General features: G+C 42.7%; 2 protein-coding genes across 7 annotated transcripts in view; both read left to right on the top strand.

Moving 5' to 3' along the window:
* Positions 1–19,983, top strand: part of LOC147021036 (uncharacterized) — a 28,277-nt gene extending 8,294 nt beyond the window's left edge. For 2 of the 3 annotated variants that reach the window (XM_085893576.1, XM_085893575.1), the window contains 2 exons: positions 144–576; positions 14,634–19,983. In XM_085893576.1, the coding sequence (XP_085749702.1) occupies positions 156–576; positions 14,634–16,036 (1,824 nt within the window). In that variant the 5' untranslated portion in view covers positions 144–155 and the 3' untranslated portion in view covers positions 16,037–19,983. The remainder of the gene's footprint in view (positions 1–143; positions 577–14,633) is intronic. The other variant, XM_085893577.1, reaches the window with a different exon arrangement.
* A 941-nt stretch (positions 19,984–20,924) lies between these two features.
* Positions 20,925–26,197, top strand: part of LOC147021034 (uncharacterized) — a 30,103-nt gene continuing 24,830 nt past the window's right edge. For all 4 annotated transcript variants that reach the window (XM_085893628.1, XM_085893627.1, XM_085893625.1 and 1 more), the window contains exon 1: positions 20,925–26,152. In XM_085893628.1, coding sequence (XP_085749754.1) covers positions 26,094–26,152 — 59 coding nt within the window. In that variant the 5' untranslated portion in view covers positions 20,925–26,093. The remainder of the gene's footprint in view (positions 26,153–26,197) is intronic.

Genomic DNA, 26,197 nt, shown 5'->3' with positions numbered 1-26,197 from the left:
GTCTACCCCAAGTTCATCCTGCCAGCACACATGGGGTGTACAAACTGACTGCAAAACCCTGAATTGATTGGATAAAATACAGAGTGAAGAAAATAATATGTAAAACCTTTCCTTTGTTAACCTGAGCATTGTGTCTCTGGCAGGTCATCGGTGAAATGGACAACTTCTTGGAATGGCTCCAATCACAAGGTCTGAGAGCAGAAACAGCCCAAGCAGTGATCAATATACTTGGAATTGAGAATCAGAAGGTTCTTCGAGTTTGTACAGACTCTGATGCATTGCGAACAGAACTCCTCTCTCTCGCCAAAGAGAAATTTAAATTTGCAATGTATGCTGACTTCTGTAAATTTGTGGAATCTTTTTTGAAGCTGCAGGTTGTCCAGCTTGCAGGCTCTTCTCTCTTGGGAAGTCTATTCATCAACTTGGAGACTGTTATTCGAGAACTTTCCAGTTTCTGCAAAAAGTTTATTGGATTCCAAAATGTGCAGCTGGAAAATATTCCTGCTTTCCGGGGAATCGGTTTCAGTGATGTCTGCAACCTCCATGATCAGGATGATGGATTAACACCCAAGTCTGGTATGTCACTATTTTATACACCTGAGCATGTCAAGAAATACCTTGATGTTCAACCATGAATGTGTTTTTTTTGTAATTTATGGAATCTCTTTTGGAATAATTTTGTGTTGAAAACGTTTAGATTCTCCATCCACAGTGAATGTTTCATTTTTTTTTTTTTTTTTTTTTTTTGTATATATTGTCGAAGCTCGTGTGAGAGCGAACACACACACAGCAAGATCTGTGGAAGGAAGAGGGATGGGGTGGGGAACATGGGGTAAACAAGATGGACACCACAGGGACTTTCAGATCCTTACATGACAGAGAACTTTTGGGAAGGAAAGCAGGGAATTTGATTGAAGGAGGTGCGTTTGGGGTGGATTAACGGGGGGTGTAAAATATTGTGGTTTTGGATGGGGGAAGATTGGAGGTGGTGCTGAACAGCTGTTTTGAAAACCTGGAGGGAAGAGTGGGATTGAAGCGAGTGTGGGAGTTTTTTGCAAAGGCAGGAAAAAAGTGCAATGAAAGAGTGATGGTGAGCAGTGATCGGTGATTTTGGTAGTTTTACCAGAAGGGGGTTGCTGGCGGACCTTAAGCACCCTGCGAAATATGGGGGGGGCGGGGGAGGGCATATCGCAGATAGAGCAAGGGGGCGAAACCAGAGAGGAGACAGTAGAAGACAGAAAGAGAGTGAGTGAGAGGCCCAAAGACTCAGCCTCACCATGGGAGATGCCAACGATCTGAAATCCTTGGTTTCCACAGCAAGAAACCAAGAAAGGTGAGAGGCCGGAGCACCAGCCCATCGGGGAGAGCAATACTCTGAGGCTGTGGATGAAAACTTTTCATGTGGTCAGGAGCTCAGGTGGGTCTCGGAAGGACTTTACACAATGGGGGGTACGCAGTCGGCGGCTGGCTTTGGAGGCTAGTTTGGAAATTGGCTTTCCCAGGAAAGATCATGGCAGATAGTGAGACAAAGATGCTTGAATGAAAGGGCTTTTTAAAGAGGATTATTGAGAAAGTGGTATGGTGGTGGGGGGGGGGGGGGGTAGAGCAGTGGTTCAGACGGTCCTTTCAGAGAGACATTGTGAGAGTGTGAGATTTGTCTGGATTGAAAGACATGTTCCCTGTGTTGGACCAGTTTGTGATTTTTATCCATATCTGCAGAGAGTGAAGAAGCTGCTGCTTGCTCATCTGAGGGATAACAGATGGTATGGCAGAGTGTGGAGCCATCAGCAAAGAGATAAAGAAGATTTTCCAGAGAGTCGGAGAGGTCAAAGATGATTAACCAGAAAAACAACAGGGTGCGGAACGCTGCCTTGAGGAACTCCAGCCTGGACAGGAAGAGGGGATGAGAGAACTTATGAGAGAGGGGATTATCTGATGTCCCCTGACCCCCCCCTCCCCTCCCCATCCCATCTACTTTCCCATCAATAGTCTTGAGGAAGTTCATTCACTTGAAATACGAGGTCTCACTGTCAGCCGTAATTTTTCTTGGGCAAACCACATTTCAAAGTTGACCTCCAAAGCCAGCTGCTGATTCTGCATCCTCCATCATACGAAGTCCTTCCTTGACACACCTGAACTCCTATCCATCAGCCTTTCTTGAACATGTGCATTGAACAAATATAAATCTTCAATAAAAATATACATGGAACGACACTCGGTGGAGTGCATACCTCCACCAGACTGAAAAGTTTATGTTTTGTATCCCACTGATAAGCCGGATCTGGATCCGGACCTTAACCAAAATCGAATCGACTTATTCTTGTCACCGAGCAAACTCGTCCACAACCTTTTGGAATATCGTTCTTTGGATCGGTTTTGTCCACATCTCTCAATGGTGAAGAATCACTTTAGAAATTCTCGGATCCAGATCTGGATCTTCACCAAATCTCATCGATTTGTCCTCATCATCCACCAAACCTGTCGACTAAGTGTCGTCTTAATGCATTGATAATTTTTGAGGTATTCTGTTTACAGTCATACAGACAGACAAACAAACATGGGTGAAAACATAACCTCCGTCCACCTTCGGTGGTGGAGGTAAATTTACAAATACAAATCTTGAACACTTTCTTCAACACAAGTGTACATTTACCTTTCTTGAACACGTGCCAACGATGAATCATCCTTTCGTGAACACGCACCTCAACACACCCTTTCTTGAACATGTCTGGTGATCCAAAAACAATTCCTCAGATTACACAAAACGGAAATTCGGGAAACCAAGAGGCGGTTTTGCATCGTACTTCACTGGCCAATCTGAACTCCAGTGGTGCAGCGTTTCACTGCAAACTCCACACTTGATGACCAAAATCAATCGTTAATGCCTTGTCCCACCCGTGTGACCATCAATATTATTATTATTATTATTATTATTATTAATTATATTGTATCCACTACGATTATATACGAAACTATCTGAGGAGTGATATTTATCACTCCTCAGATGGGAAATTCATTCAACAGCTGGACATTTCAAAAGCCAGATCGTATCCCTGCAATTGAACTGAAGACGTGCTTGCCAGAATTGTCTCCTGTTCTGTGAAACCTGTTCAACCTCTGCTTATCAACGTTTGTTTTCTTATCTTTCTGGAAGTTGGCTTCAGTTGTACCTGCCTTTCAAGGCTCTGGGGAGAAATCTGATCCATGCAAATGTTAGCCGATCAGCTTTCTTCCCATAAGGAGCACAGTATTTTGAATTCCTCATCGGCGAACAGGTTATCACTTTCTTGAAAGTCTGCACTCTCTGAACTGATGCTCAGGATGGATTCCATCATTTACGATTGACTGTTGATGTTCTTTCCCTCATTACTGAATGCTTGAACCAGGCCCAAGACTAGTGCAGTGAGGCGAGACTTGGAGCCCTTGACATTTCCAAGGCTTTTGATAGATTGTCACAAGGGTCTAATTCACAAGCTGCAGTCGCATGGTATTCCTGCGCATTTGTGGCAATAATCTCAGAATTACCACAGATCACCAAATTTTTGTGTGGCATGAGGGTCCATCTTCTGCAGCCCATATCATTTATGCAGGTACCTCTCAGGTCTGTGTACTGGCCTTCGATGCTTCTGCTTTGCATACATTTACGTACCACACAACATTTCATCTCAGGCTTTGATGGGGTTGGTGTAATGTGCAAGGTTTGTATTGGTGAGGTTCACGGGAAACATTGAGTTGGTGGGTGTGGAGAGCAACATTGAGATAGGATCAGGTGAGGAGGGACATAGAAAGTGGGAACATGAAGTGGAGGAATGTTGATTCCAATTCCAAATTGGACAACGATATTCTTAAGAAGAAGAAGAAGAAGAAGAATAGATGATGGTTTTGGTGGGGTCGTCTTCATGGAAAACAACCAAAGTGAAGCATTTTTATTCAATGAAGAGTTTGAAGTGGTTTTGAAAATGGGGGAAAAGAATGGAGAACAAAACAGTACAGGCAGAAGGAAATTCAAGTGGAATGAGATTTCAATGGAGTGGAATTCTTTTCTTCTTTTTTCTTTTGAAGAAGTTTTTCAACAATCACCTGGTGTTGGCTTAGCGGTTACGGTGGTGGCTTGGGATCCTCGGGTCCTGAGTTCAAGCCCTGTTTTTTTTGCTGAATTAACACCAGGGGGTTCACTCAGCCTGTCATCCTTCCGAGGTCAGTGAAATGAGTACCACTGCAGTAGCCATAAAGCTGCACATGAAGGAAAGGGGTATCGACGGATTGATTAAATGTGGTGTTGGTGTGGCGCAGGCATGATGGACTGAAAGGCCTCCTCCGGTGCCTTAATTCCTGGAAAATCCTTGAAGCGAGCAGAAGAAATGGGACACTTTTGTGGTTGAAGTAAAATATTTGGAAAGAAATAAGCAAAACGAGGAATTATGGAGACAAAAGGGACAAAAAATCTTACAGTGGCCGGCTGAAGTGTCGGACGTGATCAAGAAAAAAAAAACAAATTCGACAAACGCAGCACAAGAACGTACGAATTAACACAAGCAACACGTGACTTTTGAAATGACTTGATCTGCCTTAGATTCTTGGCACGCATCCACCAAAATTCGTTGACAACAGTCATCGGATGGCCTGGACGTGTGGCATGCCTGCCAAATAAGGATTGTACCATGAAACGACTCACCAGCTTTTGAAAGCAGCTGAAAATACTTGGAAATGTACCTGTGAAAAGGGTTGTTCCTATGCACAACAAAAGATTTGGAGAGCTTTCTGAACAACTGAACAACTGGTTTTACCAGAAGGGGATTGTTGGCGGACCTTGAGCGCCCTGTGGAGATATGGTCGGGACAAATCACAGACAGAGCAGAGGGGGGGCGAGACCCGAGAGGAGACGGAAGAAGACAGAGACCACCGACCTGCCTGCAGTGAGAAAGTGACAGGTTCAAAGACTCAGTCTCATCTTCAGAGATGCCAATGATCCGAAATGCCTTGGTTTTGACAGCCTGAAGCTGAGAAAGGTGGGAAGCAGGAGCACCAACCCAGAGTGGAGAGCAGTACTCCATCAGGCTGTGGACGAAAGCTTTGTTCGTGGTCAGGAGCTCAGGTAGGCCGATGAAGGACTTTGCACGATGGAGGATTCCCAGTCGGCAATTGGCTTTGGAGGCCATGTTGGCAATGTGGCTTTCCCAGGAAAGATCATGGCAGATCGTGAGACCCATAAGCTTGACATAAAGGTCTTCTTCCAGAGGATTGTTGAGAAAGTAGATGTTGGTGGTGGGAGTGGGGGGGGGGGTGTTGCGGCGGTTCCAAACGGTCCTTTCGGAGAGAGAAAGTGAGAGTGTGAGATTTGTCCGGATTGAAAGACATGTTCCACTTGTTGGACCAGTTTGTGATTTTACCCAGATCTGCAGTGAGCAAAGAAGCTGCTGCTTGCTGGTGTGAGGGATTACAAATGATATGGCAGAGTGTGGAGTCATCAGCAAAGAGATAAAGAGGATTTTCCAGAGAGTCAGAGAGATCCTTGATGAAAACCAGAAATAGAACATGAGTAGAGCATAAATGGGGTTTCTCAGGCATCCATTCAAATGAATGGGGAAATAGGGAAAAACTCTGAATCAAGCCCAAAAAGCCCAAAACAGAAACTGATTTCCTCCCTCTCCCATACAAGCCAATGTTAAAACGTTTCTGTCTCGAGCCCCAAAAGCCACAAATAGGATACCAATCTCTCCCCCATTGAGCAAATGTTAAACTGAGACTTACTGATTAAAACACTTTTTTTTCCTTTCATATTTTTCATTCCATTCAAAGAGTGATCCAATGAATATTTGTTCATGTTCTACTTTAGATAATAACTTCATTTTCCTGTTACATTCGTCACCATCGAGTGTATTCACAAAGATTATTTTGGAATTTCGTTCTTGGTTTTAATCTCTTTGTTGAGCAGAACCGAAATGATAAACTTCTCTCAATGTTCTTGTTTGACCACCTCCTGAGCCACATATCATTTTGAGGTTGTCGTAAATCGTTTTTCCATTGTTCAATTGATGACCATCAAAGTTTTCAGTCCATTCAAGGATATTTCTTTTTTTTTTCTTGACATCCTCCAACTTGTTTGTAATTAAATTTATCCGCTTATTTGTTTTATCTACTTTTACCCTGGTTATTTCTTCAACAAGACTTATTTGATATTTCTCACATTCTTTATGTTTCCCATTTAAATACCAAGGATGATTACATCTCCACTCTTTGGTTTGGTTATTGCTTGGTTCTGTCATTTATAAATCAGTAAAAAGACAGCGGTAGCCCGTAAAAATCTCCAACCCAATATCTTAACACATCTACTTATAACCATAAGGGAGACTATTGATTCCATTTTCTAAAATATTGGTTCACGAAAAAATATTTTCACAAAATAAATAAGTGACCATTATATTCGTTATTGTTGTGTGTCTGTCTGGATTCGCTATATATGCTAGATATCCCTTATTGTCGTGTGTGCGTGCGTGCGTGCGTGCGTGCGTGCGTGCGTGCGCGCGCGCGATGCGAGGCTCCACAGCACGAACCAGTGAACCGATTTCGATGAAACTTTGCCAACAGGTGCCATATGGTCTGGGAAGGTGCATGTTTGAATTTCGTTGCCTCGCAACCACCCGTTGCTGTGCAGCGGCCGAAAAACCGCGTACAGTATTTTCAATACTTGTCCTTCAGTTTTGAATGTAGAGAAACGAGACCGGAATTAAACACTTCGAGATATTTTGAAAATTTTACTCGAGCCGATTTTTGATTGAGGTTTTATTTTTCAAATGGTAGTCCTTCAAAAATCGGGTGTCCATTTACCGTCATTTAAGGTGTGTATACAGTGTTTGTCAGGAACTACATCGTCATTCCACCTTCGGTCTCTCCTCGATCCAAACGTTATTGACCAAAGTGAAAAGGATCCAAAATAAATGGAATCACCGGCATTTCTGTCTTTGTGGATTTCTAATAATATGTTTATTTATTTCCCGAAAACGATTCCACGACCCACACACCACCTTCAATAATTTGTTTATTTGCCGAAAACAATTCCACGATCCACACACCACCTTCAATTATTTATTTATTTACAGAAAACGATTCCACAACCCACACACCACCTCCAATTATTTATTATTTAAAGTGGGAGTGGTGTAGGAAAGTGGGCGTGGCTTATGAAAAATATTGTGTGGCTCAGGAGGTGTGGTCAAACAAGAGCATTGAGAGAAGTTTATCGGGTTGTGTGTGTGTGTGTGTGTGTGTGTGTGTGTGTGTGTGTGTGTGTGTGTGTGTGTGTGTGTGTGTGTGTGTGTGTGTGTGTGTGTGTGTGTGTGTGTGTGTGTGTGTGTGTGTGTGTGTGTGTAACGCAAGGCTCCACAGCACAAACCAGCAAACCGATTATTTTTCAAATGGCAGTCGTTCAAAAATAGGGTGTCTATTTCACGTCATTTTTTTATGAGGAGTGCCAGTTGGCAAAATACGTAAAGAGAAAAATCTTGCCAGGTTGAGGAACAATTGTATGTGAACCAATACGTCTTGGCAATGAATCTTCGTCGGTGGATCGGTCAGAATGAAAAGCATCGTATCCAGCGCTTCAATCCCAGCGAATTCCTCGTCGCCTTCCAGCTTGTCTGTCTGTCTGTCTGTCCCGAGCATAGCTCCGTGAGTTTTGATCCGATCTTGATGAAATTTTGGTGGGAGGTTTATATCATGATCTCGTTGTGTTTTCCTGAAAATGGGCATGGTGCACCCATTATGGGCGGAGCCACGCCCAAAAAACGTGTTTTTAGGGGGTATCCGATTTCAATTTGCATCTTCTCCAAGGGGTTTTGTCGAATCTGACAGGGGTTTTGGTATTTGGTTCGCCCAATGGCACCTGCATAGCCCCACAGAGCAAGATTTTTCATTTTTGTCCCAAGGTCAAGGTCACAAGGTCACGAACTTAGAAAATTGTGAATTGTGTTTTTAGGGGTAGCTGATTTCAATTTGCTTCTTCTTCTTGGGAGTTTGTCGAATCTGGCAGGGGTTTCGGTATTTGATTAGCCCAATGGCACCTGCATAGCCCCACGGAACTCGATTTTTTTTTTTCGTCTCAAGGTCACAAAGTCATGAACTTAGAAAACTTCGAATATTGACATAAAAATCATACGACCGCCCAAACTTTGAGAGCTCGGATGACTATTTTTTTAAGCATAATTTGAGGTCATTTCCCACCTAAAGTCTTGAAACCATTTTGCTCTATCTTGAACATCTTGCCCGTGGCGCCCCCTTCAAGTTTGTTTTCACGCTGATTTCATCAAAGTATGGATAATCGGTAGGAGTGTGAAATGCCATATAGCCTATATGACGTTATATTGTTCCTGGAATGTTCCAGAGGAAATTTTGCACCATAGGTCATAATCCTTGACCTTTGACCTTTAAAGTTCACAAAGGTCAAATTTTCAAAGTTGTGGGAATCGAACCGGGTTTTTGACCTTCTTCGACGAACTAGCTCCATTAAGCTATAGCACGTATCCTGCTTCCTTATTTTAATGTCCACAACATTGTTTTGGGACCTTTAAAGGTTATGCAAAGGTCAAATTTTGAAGGTTCTTCAACGAAACCAGGTTTTCTACATTTTGCAGCGAATAACCTGTCACTCATACCACATCACGTTGATCATTTTTATAACTTGGTCAAACATTATCACATTGTCTCATCCTTGACTTCTGAAACAATCTACATTGTCCAATACCGCTCCTGAACCATCGTTGTCTTCAGACTTGTGTACTTTTTAACTTGTTGCCAGTATTCTCGTTCACCCATAGTGTCGGAGAGCCCGTTTTCTTGTCGCTTGCAATCGCCATTCAGGGTCAGCTTCCTCCAGTGTTACAATGTTCTTCAACCACGGCAGCTTCTGATACAAACCAGCGAGTGATGGAACTGACAAGTAAGCAAAGGATGGGGATACAACGTCCATAAAACCATACTGACCAACATCAGGAAATCGTTCCTGCATCTGGGTCGCCAGTTTTATCAAGTAGCTTTGATAAGTTAGGTAAAATTGTTGAACATCAGGATGATGCTCGCCGATATCTGAGGTGATGGAAGCGATAGTGATTGCAGCTCTCTCACCCATATACACCTTGGTCAGTGAAACACGATTTCTTTCGTCATTCAAGTCCATCATTAGCGGTTCGTTCTATCGAATGTAATGGATGTTCATGAAGTCGCCACATACGTTTCGGGGAACACTTTTCACAACTTGTTCCAATTTGTGCAGTGCAGGTGTCGCACTCTGGAACAATAGGTTGAAAGACATGAGCCTCTGTAGATTGAGACAGGAATTCAAGATATGCTCTTGTGAATTGGTTGCGGGAACTGGTCAGGATGGCGTCGTTAGTATGAGTTGGGTCTTCGAATACCTGCAGCTCAAAATAGCACGTTAGTGTATCGTATTGTTCTCGGAGCCTGTCAACACAAGCCTGCATGGATAACCCTCTTTTTACACCCTGTCAAATGATCCTGTGCTCTTCAGATTCGAAGTACTCATGGAATTGCACCAAGTGTCCTTGTCTTTTTGATGACATTGAGAAATGTGCGAAAACATTTCTGCATAGGTCTTCAACCGACTTTGGTATCTCGGAAGCGGCATGCGATGCACACAATTGAATTGTATGGCAAGAACACTTCACCTGAACCACCCACAGGTGATTCTGAGCAATCGGCTGTGACGGATTGTTTCGACCCGAGCATTACACTGCAGGTGTCTCCACAAAATCCTACCATGTTTTCGAAGGGAATGTTCCTATCCCAAAGACATTGTGCAAGAGCATTGTAAATTGTCTGAGAGTTTCCATCTGGAATGTTTTTGAGGTCCAGCAACACTTGTTTCTTTTTGTATTCGTCGATATCGAAGTAAATTGCCAAAATTGTGAGCTGCGTGATCGTTGCTCATTCCATTGTTTCGTCCAGTATGATGGAGAATTTGTGGCTTCGAAGATTCTCCACACCCTCATCCGCAATGGAAAGTCCAAGTACTTGCCGTACCACATTAGTGCACTTTTGTTTTCCAAATGAGTTTTTTTTTCAATGCTGCGTCACTTGGGAAAAGGTCTTTCATGAGGCCAATCAATGGCTCACACAAATAGATGGGCAAATTGTTCTCTGCAATAAACGCTGACGTTTTAATTTTCATGGCTGCAGCCTTTCTGGCAAGGCCAATGAAAGCATCATGTACAGTCAGATGAGACTTCTGTGGATCAGCTTCCATTTTCGCGGGCTCAACGTGGTACTTGCTTGAAAGGTGGCGCATGAGTGCGGTTTTATGCCACCTGACACTTGTTCTGCCAATTTTACAGAACGATTCGTACGAACCATCTTCTGCCCATTTTTTCATAAGCCATGGTTTGAATTCTGGTACTTTCAGCCAAGCATCTGCAAATTTCATCTGGTACTTCTTTTTCGCAGGAGGTACTTTTTCAATAGATACCAGAACCGGATGCACCCTTTCATCTGACATTATTCAATTCCCAACTGCTCGATCATGAAATGAAATGCAAAAACTTGGACACGAAACACACTTTGGAATGAACTGGCTCGGCCAGTGTCGCCATAGATCAGGAAGGTTAGGACAGGGCAAGGCAAGTGCCAAAAGGACTTGAACGTCGACCCATAATTTGACCTAATTTCAAACATTCTGCTCTCGGAGAAGCAAGGGATTCTCACACACATCAGTCGATGCAAATGATACTGGAAAATCATTTCTGACAAAAGCTGATCATTTTCATTATTTTTAATCTGACTGCTGTGGTTCAGGTTCTCAGCAAAACAAGTTGTTTTCGTTGTCGTTTTGTTGAGGAATGGACTGGTCAACCCTTGATTGATTTGAACTATGTCACTTGTCAAGTCATTCACCGAAGCGACTAAAGTCATAACAGACTCGCATAAGGTTCTAAAAAAAATCACAAGAAGACCAAAATTTGCTGACGAAAGGATAAACTGACCTTTCACATGTTCAAATACACTACCCACTTGAAACTGCTGAGTGCGGAGACATGAGGATGATAGAAAAAGCACGTGTCCTTCCGGCTTCTGGGAAAGGTTGATCCCTCCACGCGGAAATGGAGCACGCAAAACGTGACTCCACCCTCATTGGCCGAAGAGGCCGACGGCAAACGTGCATATTGCTACTTTTTAATTCAGTTGATTACTTCCATTATTTTCTCTCGCAAATAATTCAAATTCATCGAAATTTGATCATTTTATGGATATTTTGAAAATACCCCAAACTTGTTGCCCTTCCCGAAAAACCTCTTCGGAGTGGTGAAATTTTCCTAAAGTGGGGAAATTTCCCGAAAAATGGAAACCCTGGAGAACGGCCCGAAGATTTGCCTTTTATAAATTCGGCAGTGCGGGTCGTGGGGCCACCCCGAAGCGATGTGTCATCACCTGAATTTGCCCCCCTGATTGGCCCTGCTTCCCCGCATGGCCAGGGCGTGATGGCCCAAAGCGGCCACATTCCGCTTCCAGCCAGGTTACCCTGAGCCGTGAAAATGTCCCGCTCCGACCCCACACCGAACTCCGCATCATGAATTGCCTTGCAACAACCCCCGGGCCGTGCCCTTACGACCGGCTGAGGGTGCCGTCCGTCCCACAAGCTTGCCCGAGCGATCTGGACTGTGAAGTACGCCTCTTGCCTGATTGTGGATTCGCCGAGCGGAGAGGTCGGAAGACATTCACTGTCCGTGGGGAACATCCACGGCTGCCAGCGATGACAGAAGGTAAGGTATGATGATAAACCCATGCACAAACGGTAAGATGTGTCCATTCGTGCCCTGCTCTGTACGATAATCAAGTGTCCCGAGCTAAGCACGGGTCCGCCTTCGAGCACGTTCCATGCAGTGAGCGCGGATCCACCATGGCCCTCGAGGTCAGCGCTCGCTTTCGCCCGATTCCGTTATTGTGTGCGCGGGGCCAACACCGATCGTGTCAGGGTTTGAGGGGAATGCTCGGATATAATAATTACATGGAGGTTTGGAATGAAAAGGAAATAGATACGTTTCCGGTGGAGAAATGGAGGGAAAAGAGAATGCGGAAAACATACAAAATTGACATTCACTCTTTTGACATTCAGTCCAGAAATTGGTTGAAAAGTATGTGCCACCCGTATCTTGCACATCTATGTCCTATAGTTGTCATTTTTAGCTCGCCTGTTCGAAGAACAGAGATCGATAGCGATACCCCTGGCGTGAACTTCAGCATGAGCGTGAAAATGTTTTTTTTGGTGCAGTTATTTCCTTTCTAATGTTTTTATCTACCACACTATTTTTTACTGATTACAATATACAAATACATATTGGTTCACGAAAAAATATTTTCACGAACAAAATAAGTGACCACAATATTCGTTATTGCTGTGTGTCTGTCTGTCTGTCCCGAGCATAGCTCCGTGGGTTTTGATCCGATCTTGATGAAATTTTGGTGGAAGGTTTATATCATGATCTCGTTGTGTTTTCCTGAAAATGGGCATGGTGCGCCCATTATGGGCAGAGCCACGCCCAAAAAAACATGTGTTTTTTAGGGGGTAGCCTATTTCAATTTACATCTTCTCCAAGGGGTTTTGACGAATCTGACGGGTTTCAGTATTTGGTTAGCCCAATGGCACCTGCATAGCCCCACGAAACTCAATTTTTCATTTTCGTCACAAGGTCACGAACTTAGAAAATTGCGATTCTGACATAAATAAAATTTCTTCTCCGGGGGGTTTGTCGAATCTGGCAGGGGTTTCGGTATTTGGTTTGCCCAATGGAACCTGCAGAGCCCCACAGAGCTCGATTTTTCATTTTCATCCCAAGGTCAAAGTCACAAGGTCACGAACCTAGAAAATTGCTATTTTGACATAAAAATCATACGACCACCCAAACTTTGAGAGCTCGGATGACAATATTTTTTATGCATAATGTTGTGGTCATTCTCCACCTAAAGTCTTGAAACCATTTTGCTCTATCTCAAACACCTTGCCCGTGGCGCCCCCTTCAAGTTTGTTTTCACGCTGATTTCATCAAAGTATGGATAATCCGAGGAGTGTGAAATGCCATTTAGCCTCGATGACGTTGTATTGTTCCTGGAATGTTCCAGAGGAAGTTTTGCACCAAAGGTCATAATCCTTTACCTTTGACCTTTAAAGTTCACAAAGGTCGAATTTTCAAAGTTGTGGGAATCGAACCGGGTTTTCGACCTTCTTCGACGAACTAACTCCATTAATCTATAGCACGTATCCTGTTTCCTTATTTTAATGTCCACAACATTTTTTTGGGACCTTTAAAGGTTATGCAAAGATCAAATTTTTTAAGTTGTTGAACGAAATCGGGTTTTCGACATTTTGCAGCTAATAACCTGTCACTCATACCACATCATGTTGATCATTTTTTATAACTTGGTCAAACATTATCACATTGTCTCATCCTTGACTTCTGAAACAATCTACATCGTCAAATACCACTCATGAACCATTGTCGTCTTCAGACTTGTATTGCTTTTAAATGATTTGGATCACACTTCACTGCAATGCTTTATAATAAATGTTATTGGAGTATTCTTTCAAAAACGATAAATGTATAAACAGGCGAACATTGGGTGGCTATGACACCACCTCTCTGGTTGTCATTGCGTTGTTTTTAGATTATCGACCTATGACATTCTCGCTATTGGCACCAAGCTCCCAGCCACGCTCTCACCAAGAAATTAGTTCCTATGCCTTTTTCAATGCAACCAGCAATCTCATCCCAGATCATCGGAAGCTCGAGTCGATAATCTCGAGTTGCCGGGAATACTGTCTGTATAACTCGCCGCGAAAGCTGGATTGAGAGATTGCTTGAGGATGGGAGCTCTGCGCTATCAATGCTTGTGCGGTGCCCCCACAGCTTTTCTATTCCCCTCCCACGGTCTCGCATGTGCTGCACTGTTGGCCGATGCGAGGACCCAAATTCAGATTTACCTCAGAAATAAGCAGAAAATAAGAGTAGAAATGTAGTTAGTGGTGTAAGCAAACCTAGCTATGAGATCCCAGCATTGCACGTCCTGTTGTCCCGCGACACAAAAGGGAAGGGACTATCTTTACGTACATTCATGGAATAACTGTAGAGCTACCGCAATATGTTGAGTTCCATTGCCTTGGAGGCATGAGGTTCAGAGAACTGCAACAATATATACATTTTTATATATATATATATATATATATATAAAAAATAAATTTTCTCATTGCAAACACCTTGTTTTATCTCCTGTAATGGTGGCAGCATAACTGAGCCTTGTTCCAACAGCGGAAGTGATCTCTATTGCATACTACCTGTTGAGGGGATTTACATGTGGCAGTGTTTTAAACTTCATGTCCTTCATTATTTTCAGGTGATGTTTATCCTGTAAATGTGGTTCATTTGTCTCACAAACTTAAATAAATGCTTCTGTAAAGGAAGATTCAGATGTTCATTTGACAAACGGCAGTCCTGTCTGTTCTACAACATTTGAGCAGAAACAAACGAAAATAACATTCACTCTTTTGAATTCAGGGTTCATAAAATTGTCGAAATTGTTAAATATTTTGAGTTTTGAGTTTCTCTGAAATAACTTCTTGTTTGTTTTTGTAGAACAATCAAGATGTCCAGTTGGGCAGATACGGTCCAGGAGCAGCTTGACGGTGAAGACGTCTATTTTGAAGAACCAATCCCAAGAACAAGATTCAAAATACAAGTGTGCATCTGGTGAAAACCACACAAAGATAAATATTGAACTAAACAAACACAAAAAGGTTTTCAAAAGGCAAACGTGTTATAAGTGTAAGATATGCAGTGTCGATTTTACTTCAACAAACATAAAAATACATATGAGGACCCACAGAGGAGAACGCCCACACAAATGCTGTGTCTGTGATAAAGATTTCTCTCATAACAGCATTTTGAAAAGACATATGAGGATCCATACAGGAGAACGTCCTTACAAATGCTCCAGTTGTGATAAAGGTTTCTCTCGAATGAGCACTTTGAAAATACATATGAGGTTCCATACAGGAGAGCGTCCTCACAAATGCTCCACTTGTGAAAAAAGTTTCACTCGTCAATGCCATCTTAATCAGCACATGAGGATCCATACAGGAGAGCGTCCTCACAAATGCTCCGTCTGTGATAAAGGTTTCACTGAAAAGTGCGGTTTGAAAATACATATGAGGATCCATACAGGAGAGCGTCCTCACAAATGCTCCATTTGTGAAAAAAGTTTTATTTGTAAATGCAATTTGAATCAGCACATGAGGATTCATGCAGGAGAGCGTCCTCACAAATGCTCTGTCTGTGATAAAGGTTTCTCTGAAAAAAGCGATTTGAAAAAGCATGTGAGGATCCATACAGGAGAGCGTCCTCACAAATGCTCCATTTGTGATAAAAGTTTCACGCGTAAATGCCATTTCAATCGGCACATGAGTATCCATGCAGAAGAGCGTCCTCACAAATGCTCTGTCTGTGATAAAGATTTCTTTCATAACAGCAGTTTGAAAATACATTTGAGAATCCATGCAGGAAAGCGTCCTCACAAGTGCTCCATTTGTGATAAAAGTTTCATTCGTAAAGGCAGTTTGAATCAGCACATGAGGATCCATACAGGAGATCGTCCTCACAAATGCTCTGTCTGTGATAAAGGTTTCTCTGAAAAAGGCAGTTTGAAAATACATATGAGGATCCACACAGGAGAGCGTCCTCACAAATGCTCTGTTTGTGATAAAGATTTCTCTCAAAATGACCATTTGAAAACACATATGAGGATCCACACAGGAGAGCGTCCTTTCAAGTGCTCTGTCTGTGATAAAGGTTTCTCTGAAAAAGGCAGTTTGAAAATACATACGAGTATCCATACAGGAGAGCGTCCTCACAAATGCTCCATTTGTGATAAAAGTTTCTCTTGTAAAGGCAGTTTCAATCGGCACATGAGGATCCATACAGGAGAGCATACAAAAAAATCCACACAAAAAAAAGAGAAAAACACAACAAAGAGAAAATGAAGCATGCTACAAATACGGCGGATCTTCCCTCTCTCCAATGAACAAAACCAAAGCTACAAACCAACTTGCAGTGCCGGTATTCCAATATGGCTGTGCAATTATAAACGGGGCACAATTGGAGATCAACAATTTAGACACCAAAACAAGGAAACATCGAATTCGATTCCCACAACTTTGAAAATTTGACCTTTGTGAACTTTAAAGGTCAAAGGTCAAGGATTATGACCTTTGGTGCAAAACTTTCTCTGGAACATTCCAGGAACAAGATAACGTCATATAGGCCATATGACATTTCACACTCCTCGGATTATCCATACTTTGATGAAATCAGCGTAAAAAAAAACAAACTTGAAGGGGGTGCCACGGTCAAGGTGTTCGAGATAGAGCAAAATGGTTTTAAAACTTTCGGTGGAGAATGACCTCAAGATTATGCATCAAAAATATTGTCATCCTAGCTCTCAAAGTTTGGGCGGTCGGATTATTTTTATGTCAAAATTCGAAATTTTCGAAGTTCATGACCTTGTGACCTTGACCTTGGGACAAAAATGAAAAATCGAGCTCTGTGGTGCTATGCCGGTGCCATTGGGCTAACCAAATACTGAAACCCCTGCCAGATTCAACAAACCCCTCGGAGAAGATGGATTTTTATGTCAAAATCGCAATTTTCTAACTTGGTGACCTTGTGGCCTTGACCTTGGGACGAAAATGAAAAATCGAGCTCTGTGGGGCTATGCAGGTGCGATTGCGCTAACCAAATACTGAAAGCCCTGTCAGATTCGACAAAACCCCTTGGAGAAGATGCAAATTTAAATTGGATACCCCCTAAAAACACGTTTTTTGGGCGTGGCTCCGCCCATAATGGGCGCACCACGCCCATTTTCAGGAAAACACAACGAGATCATGATATAAACCTCCCACCAAAATTTCATCAGGATCAGATCAAAACCCACGGAGCTATGCTCGGGACAGACAGACAGACAGACACACAACAATAACGAATATCATGGTCACTTATTTTGTTCGTAAAAATATTTTTTTGTGAACCAATATGTATTTGTGGAAAGGGGAAACGTCATCAGCAGGGTGGAGAGGAAAAATAGATGGAGACTGACATAAGGTTTGCAGGTAACAATGAGGGGTAAGGGACAACGTAAGGGGTCAACAAGTTGGACACGTAAACAAAATGTTGGAAGTGGTGGGGGATCGTTTCCCGGGTGGAGAAAATGTCATGGTTTTGGATGGGTGATGACTTGAGATGGTGGTGAACAGGGGTCTTCAAGACCTGGAGGGAATAATCAGATTGAAGACAGTGTGGAAAAAAGGAACACATGAGTAGAGGTAAGCAGTCGTTCTGGATTTTTGCAGTTTCACTCTGAAGGGGTTGCTGGAAGACTGCGTGCATCCTGCACATACCTCGGAGAGAAGAAGCATGGAGAGGGTGGAGGGCGCAGGACCAGAAATGAGTCTGAAGAAGATGGAGACCACCAACCTGGTGGCAATGGTGAAGTGATTGTCCCATCGACTCAGCTTCATCGTAAGAAATTCCTATGATCTTGAAAGCCTTTGTTTCCACTGCTTCAAGGAGAGCAATATGGGAGCCAGCCCAGACAGAAGAGCAGGACTCCATTAAGCTGTGGGTGAAGGCCTCCAAAACTAGACGAGCTCCTATCCATCTGCAAGGCTAACGATGAAATGTGCCTTGCGCAAGAGAGATCATGGCTCAGAGTGAGACCCAAGAGTTTGAGTGACTGAACTTTTTCTGGAGGGTTGATGAGAAAGTACATGGGTTTGTGGTAAAGTCATTGGGGAGAGAAAGGGGCAGAGAGAAAGATGTCGAATCAGTTTGTGATTTTTGTCAAGGTCAAAAGGGAGGGAGGAGCCTTCTGTCTGTCAGAATGATGAGGGATGTCACGGCAGAGTGGAGACATCAGCAAAGAGAAAATGAGAATTTTCCAGCGAGATGGGGATATCATTGATGAAGATTAGTAATAAGATGGGGTTGAACACTGCATTGGTGGAAGTCCAGCTTTGACAGGGAGAGGAGAACAAAGAGTTCCATTGAGAGCCCCATGTTGGCTGCAACAGTGGAGGAAGTCAGTTATCCATGAGCAGATTTCGCAAGCAGTTTGGAGAGCATGTGGGATGCCAGACCATATCGAAAGCTCAATATATTCCCAGAAAGTCAGCTTTGATTTGTCTGATATTGAAGTCCTCCAACCATTGTTGATAGAGTAAAAGCAGCATCTCCAAGTTGGAGTGACCTGGTCTGAATCCAAATTGATGATTTGAGATGAGACTTTTGGATAAAAGGTATGATTTTGTGTCAATTGTGATGATGGATTCCACTACATTGCTGATGTTTCGAAGAAAGCTAAAATGCAGAATCCTGTGCTCTCACAAACTATGGTGAATACCAGCTTGGAAGAAGAAAATATTTAAAATCCTTTTCCAGGCCTCTTTTTTTGCTTTTGGCTCAAGGAATCGAAGTGCAGCCAAGTGAGATTCAGCTTTAAAGTTCAGCAGTTTAAAAAAATTAATGTGGAAGGTGAAATCAGAACAATTTGTCTTGCTTCAACAGTTTATTGAGCATTGCAGGTGGAGATTGATTAAAAAAAACAACCCCAAAGATAAAATGAAAACTCCATCAAGATGCATTCCTTGATAATTTAGATTACAAATTTCAGGGAAATACTTTCACGTGTTCAATGTTCGATGCTGTTCCCATTAACTAAAGTTGAAGAGTAAATATATTACTGATGCAATCTACTCGTCATTGAACAATATTACTGATGCAATATTACTACGAGCCATTGAACAATTTCGATTAACTTTCTCCAGTCATCAATTCCTGTGTTCACCAATGAAGACATGATGGTTTATAAACAAATCTACATTCCAATCAGATTAGTGACTGCAATTAATCTGAAGTTGAACAGTAAAGATGTTGCAGTAAATCAACCAAGAACAGGAATAGTAAAACTGTTCTCCAAGAAATGGTGTACAACACACGTGAGTCATGACACTGCTTCTTTTTATAGAATATAACTGAATGCATCAGGTGGTGAATCCAGACTTAGAACAACCAATGTTATAATGCTGTGAAAAATTTGTATGGTATTTTTGTATCAATATGAACATTACAGTAATAACAGGCAAAAAAATCAATGATATTGAAGAAACAGATCACGCCATAAGCGTGATCAATCCAACAAAAGAAATATATTTCACACTTGAAGTGGGGTTGTGGAATAAAAATAATTTATTGCATCTTGTGAAATGTATAATGTGCTGCACCAACAATTTTCTGTCATGTAAGGTAATGAACTGATGATACTCATTTCCTCTTGTGTGCTTCTAAATGCTTGTAAAGGTCTCATCTATTACAAAACGTTGTAATTAACTAAAGTTATTTTGTCATCTTATGTGGTGTTGTTCACCAAGAAGAATCATGGAAATGTGTTTTAAAACCCCCTCGCCCAGTAACCGGGCAGGTTGCAATGTTCGGGTGATAAGCTCGCAGCTGCAAAGCTCAGGGTCCTTGGGGTTGCTTGCCAAGATGTATCCCTATCTTGTCAGGCAATGTTCCATGAGCCTCCTCTCTCACAATGTTTCTTTGTCAGTTACTCATCCCTATTCTTATATGATACTGTGTTTTCTCATAAAATAATGCACACAACTGTGTTTTCTCAGAACATCCCCCCTTTTACCTTGAGGCTGGAATGTTCTCAGCTTGGAAACATCTTTACAGGCCATTAAAATGTCAGTTACAAGTTCTGTTATTTGTGTCACTCATGGCCCCTCATTCCTACTTTTTCTGCAAATAATTTTGCACGAAGGAAGATTGGCTTGTAAAACAGAATGGAAAGAAGGAAGTTCACAGCATCTCATCTTGGTGTTGATCTGTGTATTTGTTTCTGTGCACACGTAAATAAATGATTCAACTCTCACGAGAACTGGAGTGACGTTCAATGCCACTGAAGGTTCCGGTGATTGCACCAAAGAAATTGACACAGTGAGCAGGTCTCGCAACATCTCGGGGGTGAGGGGAGGGGGGCTCCGGAGGTCAACGTGACGTCGGCTGAGGTGATACGGACGCAGGTGGCCACCAGAAAGAGCAGGTAAGGGGACCGTTCCAGATTCCCTTTCCTGACCCTTTCGCTGTGTCCTGCATTCAATAAAGTCATGTGCCTTGCCTCAGATCCAACTGGGTGATGCCACCCCAAGGAAATTGAGTTGTCATTTATTGGAAGCTTCTCGCTGTAACATCTGGATTAAAACCAGGTTGAGGTAATCTTTACCGGGAAAGCTGAATTGTGGGAAATCCGTCCCAGTTTTGAATGTTTTTATCCGGGCATTTGAACATTTGAGGGGCTTGTCGAGCCGCTCCGCTGATTTTGAATCGTAGCACGAGCAACTGAAAGGTGCCTACTGATTCTTCATTGGCGCATGAGCGAGGTGTTGCATTAAGATAATGCTCAATGCCCTTTGCCTTTGGGTCCAAAGGTGTTTATCAGTGCTGTAAAGTTCGTGCTGTAAGATCTGGAATCTTCGAACATCTATTGAGTTATGTAAGGATCAGGGACCTTTGGCTTCAGGTATCCAGGATCACGAGGAGTGTTGGAGGACGTGAAGTCCCACGGGTTAACATCATATAAGTTTTAGGTCCCCTCTTTGCTGCTGGACGAATGTATGGTTGCGACTTTAACATTTAAGAATCATTCTTGGCTCATTTTTGGGGGTGTTGGCTGAATGGTTGGGGTGTTGAGCTCTTTTTTTTGTGTTCATTGTCGAGGCTCCTATGAGAGCTATCACACAGAATGCACAACAAGGGGGGCAGGAGACAAGATGGGTGGGAGAGGGAAGGACAAAACAGTGGGAAACAGAGACATTAGATCTGTGGAAGGGAGAGGGATGGGATGGTGTTCATGGGGTAAACAAGATGGACACCACAGGGTCTTCCAGGACCTTACAGCATAGAACTTTCAGGAAGGAAAGAAGGGAATTTGAAGGAGGTGGGTTTGGGGTTTTCAAACAGGGAAAGAAAAGATTGTGATTTTAGATGGGGGGGGGGAGATCAGAGGTGGTGTTGAACAGCTGTTTTGAAGACCTGGAGGGAAGAGTGGGATTGAAGAGAGTGTGGGAGTTTATTCAAAGGTGGGGAAAAAAGATAAATGAAAGAGTGAAGTTGAGCAGTGATTCGTTATTTTGGCAGTTTTTCCTGAAGGCTGTTGCTGGCGGGTCTTGAGCACCACGCAGAAATATGGGGGGGAGGGACATATTGCAGACAGAGCAGTGGGAGGGGTGGACCGGACAGGAGATGGTGGAAGACAGAAAGACCACCAATCTGCTTGTGCTGAGACAGTGAGAGGCTCACGGTGGGAGATACCAATGATCCTAAATGCCTTGGTTTCTACGTCGTGAAGCTGAGAAAGTTGAGAGGTGGGAGCAACAGCACAGAGGGGAGAGCAGTACTCCATCATGCTGCAGCAAAAGCTTTGCATGTGATCAGGAGCTCAAGTGGGCCAAGGAAGGACTTACACAATGAAAGATGCCCAGTTGGCGACTGGCTTTGGAGGCCTGTTTGGAAATGTGGCTTTCCCAGGAAAGATCATTGCAGATAGTGAGACCCATACGTTTGAATGAAAGGACGTCTTCCAGGGGATTGTTGACAAAGTAGATGAGGGGGGGGGGGTCCTTTCCAGACGGTCCTTTCTGCGAAACTGTGAGAGTGAGAGATTTGTTCGGATTGAAAGACATGTTCCATGTGTTGGACCAGCTTGTGATTTCATCCAGATCTGCAGAGAGCGAAGAAGTTGGACCAAAGACACTGTGAAACTGAGGTGAAGAAGCTTGGGAGAGAGTGGGCAATTATCACGTCAGTCCACCGGACAATATTTTGTTTTCATGATATTTTATCTTCTCTCAAATGTAACATTATTTCTTTTTTCTTCGAATCCTTCCTCATGAGTCGAACCTTTCTTGGAACCATTTTGATTATTCTTGCTCTGCCTTGTCTGGCTGGCAGGAAGGTTTAGAGTTATGCACACTTTCCTCGATGTTGTCTTGCCTGAGTTTGAATCCTGACTCAGCTATAAACTGTCATCATGTAGTTGCACAGGCAGGGTTCTTCAGCAATGTGTGTGCCTTCATCGATGGACATTAAATTGGAGTGCTCTCTGTCGGCATGAGTTGGTGGATGTTAAACATCCCATGGTGTCCTTCGCGAAGAGTTGACGAGCTATCGCTGGCATCCTGAACAAATTACAAATTCATGCCCAAACCAGTGGAGGGCACTGTATCAGCGGTACATCCACACCCTCAGGCGTTGATGTTGTCCTGCTGCCTTGTGCTGCACACGAATGAAGAAGACTTCTTTGATTCTGAAATATAAACCCCTTTAATATCGACCCAAAAATGTAATTTTATCTTCTTTATTGCTGTCCAACAATGCTTCAGATACATTTGTGTTTTTCCACCATTATTCCTCTTTTATCCTTTTCCTGAACAGAATTCCCCATTCATAAATTGATTTGTGTCCAACAGGGCTGTTCAGAGGGAGTGAATTGACCTTTGAACTGTCCAGTCTGCTTTGATGATCATCCTGATCATACAGTGTCGAATGAAGAGCTCGTCTTGCTTGTGAAGGCTCGTGTCTCACTGTTTGTGGCATTTTTCATTGGACAAAGGGTTGATGTCCGAAAAGTCATTTTTCCCTCTTTTCTAACAGCGGATAGGAATGTCCTTCCTGGTGATTTCATCAGTTTCATGAAATAACATCGGTATTTCGTCAGTGGGACGTTTTTTCACAAGTGAGCAGTCCCTCAGATGGATCTTGTGCTTCATGTCCCCTCAAATAGTATAAGTTTGGAGAAACAAAACATCTTTCAATATCGTTCAGGAAGAGTTGGTAAGTTATTTCCTGCACTCTGAACAAATCACAACAACCTGCCTTCACAATCTCTAATCATATCAGGGTTTATCAACCGCTTCCTGAAAGACTTGGCCCAATCTTACATTTTCTGAGCCCTTGAACTCAAACTCTGAGACATGGTAAACGAGCAACTGGCTCACCTAGAACAAGAAGATGAAGAACAACAAGAACAACATTTTATGAAATTGACGTCAAATTTACACAATTCACAAACATCTGAACACGATGGTATTCTGTCCATAAGTATTTTTCTTTTGCACCATCTGTTTTGTGTTGATTTTACCTCTTCTTTTGAGGATCTCTCAGTCAGTGAGGATGATGAGAATGATGATAGTGATGGGTCTGAGTCGAATGAGGACAAGCTTACTGCAAAGCATAAAGTGTTAAGATATTGCATTGCCTTTGCACAAGGCTTAGTGTTGGCTTGATTGGTAAGGTGGCTGGCTTGAGATCTTCAGGTCTTGAGATTGAGCCCTTGCTGCACCAATACATTAGCACCAAGTGGGTTGACTCAGCCTTTCATCCTTCTGATGTTGGGGAAAAGGAGTACCAGTTGCTCGCAACAGGGGCACTGTATCAGTGTCACATTATCCTCCCCCCTCCCCCCCAGAAAATGATACAGCCCCAGGCTGTACACAAACAAACTAGAAAGGCACTCGGTCGAGTGTGTACCTCCTCCACGTAATACCTGATCCACAAGAACATTTTGGGCCCAATACATTTTATATATCATGCCATGCAGTCCAATGTCGTTTTTTGGCCAAATCTCAATGGTGAAAAATCACTTCATGTACAAGGAAATCAGACACAGGTGGAGACCGTTCAGCCCATCATGCCTGCTCGAACACCACACTCATTTATCAACACAAGATCCAAGGAAGAAAATGCAAAAAAAAGTTTTTAATGTATGAATTTTTTTTGTAGTTTTTGTATTTTTTTTTCAATTTTTCTTCTTTCTCTTCTTCCCCTCAGGGGAGGGGGCATGGACTTGGTTAAAACACACGTATCCCCCCTTCACAAGACCCCCACCAACAGCACTCCGCATACATGCACACAATCACCCATCAATGTTCAAACTACCGAAAAGTCTTCTCAACATCCCTGTCCACCTCTCTCTTCATAACTTCCAGGGACGTTTCTAATTCCAATTTAAACTTCTCTCCTGTTTCTGCTACCACTACCATTCCCGGGAGGCCATTCCATGCATTAACTACTCTCTGAGTAAAATTCCCCTGTCTTTCAACCATCTTAACTCTTTTTTTTTTTTTCTTTTTTTTACTCTTAAGCTATGGGCACTGGTCCTATCCCTGTCTACTCTGTTGAATAATTCATCTTTGCTTATTTCATTTTTTTGTTTTTATTATCTAAAACATATCGAGCATATCTCCTCGTAACCACCTTCTTTCCATAAAGCCCTGTGTCCTTCAACCACTCCTCATTGCTGAGTCTATCTTGGACTGGAATCAATCGAGTATCCCTGCACTGAACCCTCTCCATGGTATCATTGTCCTTCCTGAGTTGTTTTGACCAAAACTGCACACAATATTCCAGATGTGGCCCTCACTAAATTCCTGTACAATGCTAACACCACCTCTTTTGATCGATAAATGATCCCCCTCCGAATACAACCTAAAACCCTCTTTGCTTTACCGATAGCCACCTGGCACTGTGATGCCTGCTCACCTCTCATATCAGGGGCAAATCCAGGAATTGGGTCAGGGGGTTTCCAAATAATTTCCAAATAAATTTCTGTGAGGTGTTAGTGGTTTATTGTTTATTAGTTACTGTATTGATACAGTTTTTCTGAGGCTTCTGGCCTTTTTTGTGGCATACTTTCGTGGGAGAAGGAGTTCTGGGTGACCAGGGAACCCCTGGGTTTGCCACTGTAATGGTAAATATTTTTTTGTTGGGGTGGGTTTCTGGGCAACCAGGCAACCCCCTGGATTTGCCACTGCATATCTCTTCCCACCCCCAGATCCTTCTCCTGTGTGACATGCTCCAAAATTACCCCTCTTCAAACTTCTTTCCATTTTCAATGTTCTTTCCCATCCCCAACACCTTACACTTGTTCAGGTTAAATTCCATCTGCCAATCTTTTGCCCAATCTCTGCAAGTATAAATACTTTCCTGAATCTGATCAGCACCCCCTCTGCTATTCATCTTACCTCCAAGCTTTGTGTCATCTGCAAATTTGGAAAGCTTACTCTTCACCTCACTTTCCAAATCATTGATGTAAATAATGAATAGTAATGGTCCGAGTGCTGATCCCTGAGGTACCCCACTTGTTGCATCCTTCCAACAAGACGTCCTCTCACTCACAGCTACTCTTTGCTGCCTTCCACGAATCAAAAAAGTGGTACCTTATCAAATGCTTTCTTAAAGTCTCGATTTATGAAATCCACTGCCTTTCCCTCATCCACCCAATCAAAAACGAGTAGGTGATATATGGGATTTCTGAGGTCGCCATTCAAATGAATGGGGAAAAATGGAAAAACTTTCTGACTTCAGGCCCAAAAGTCCAAAATAGGAGACTCATTTATCCCCTTCCCTCCCCCCATACAGGCAAATGTAAAACTGACTTTCTGATTAAAGCATTTCTTTCCCTTCATATTTTCATTCCACTCAAAGAGTGAACCAATGAATATTTGCCCATGTTCCATTTTCGGGAATAACTTCATTTTCTTACAACATTCATTTCCCTCGAGTGTATTCACTTTATCTCTTCAAGCACAAAACCTCCTTTGGTTTTGTGAAAGGTGGAAGTGTTTTTCAGAGCACAGTCGTGCTGCGAAAATGAGGAAGTATTATGTGTCCGTGTCTCTCATGGTTATATTTTAAATCAGAACACTAACAGAACAAAGTTTAGCTAAAAAACAGCTTTTCAACGTCTGTTTTATCAAAATCGTTCAAAGCAAAATGTTTTATTTTCGTGTTAAAATGAGTCTGACTGCTTGAGAACGCCTCGCCCACATCTCTCCCAAGCTTCCTCGCCTGAACCAAGCCAAAAAATTCCGATCATTCTCCATGTGGGACACACCCTGAAAAAACCATTGTTTTGAATTCTCCCATTGTGTCATCAGGTTTCTTATTTAAACCAACTTGTGCCGAGCGTGTTTCATTTGGAGAATGGAGCGTTCAGATTATTACGACAACCTTGCAGATCAATCGTTTTCACAAGATGAGAGGTGAGATTTCACAACCCAATTCATTATTTATTGTTTAAAACAGAA

The sequence above is a fragment of the Eptatretus burgeri genome, chromosome 8 (genome assembly GCF_056783735.1).
Source record: "Eptatretus burgeri isolate ZD-2024b chromosome 8, Ebu_testis_v1, whole genome shotgun sequence".
NCBI lineage: Eukaryota > Metazoa > Chordata > Myxini > Myxiniformes > Myxinidae > Eptatretus > Eptatretus burgeri.
The sequence above is the reverse complement of the archived record's forward strand: the minus strand, read 5'-3'. Positions and strand labels throughout refer to the sequence as shown.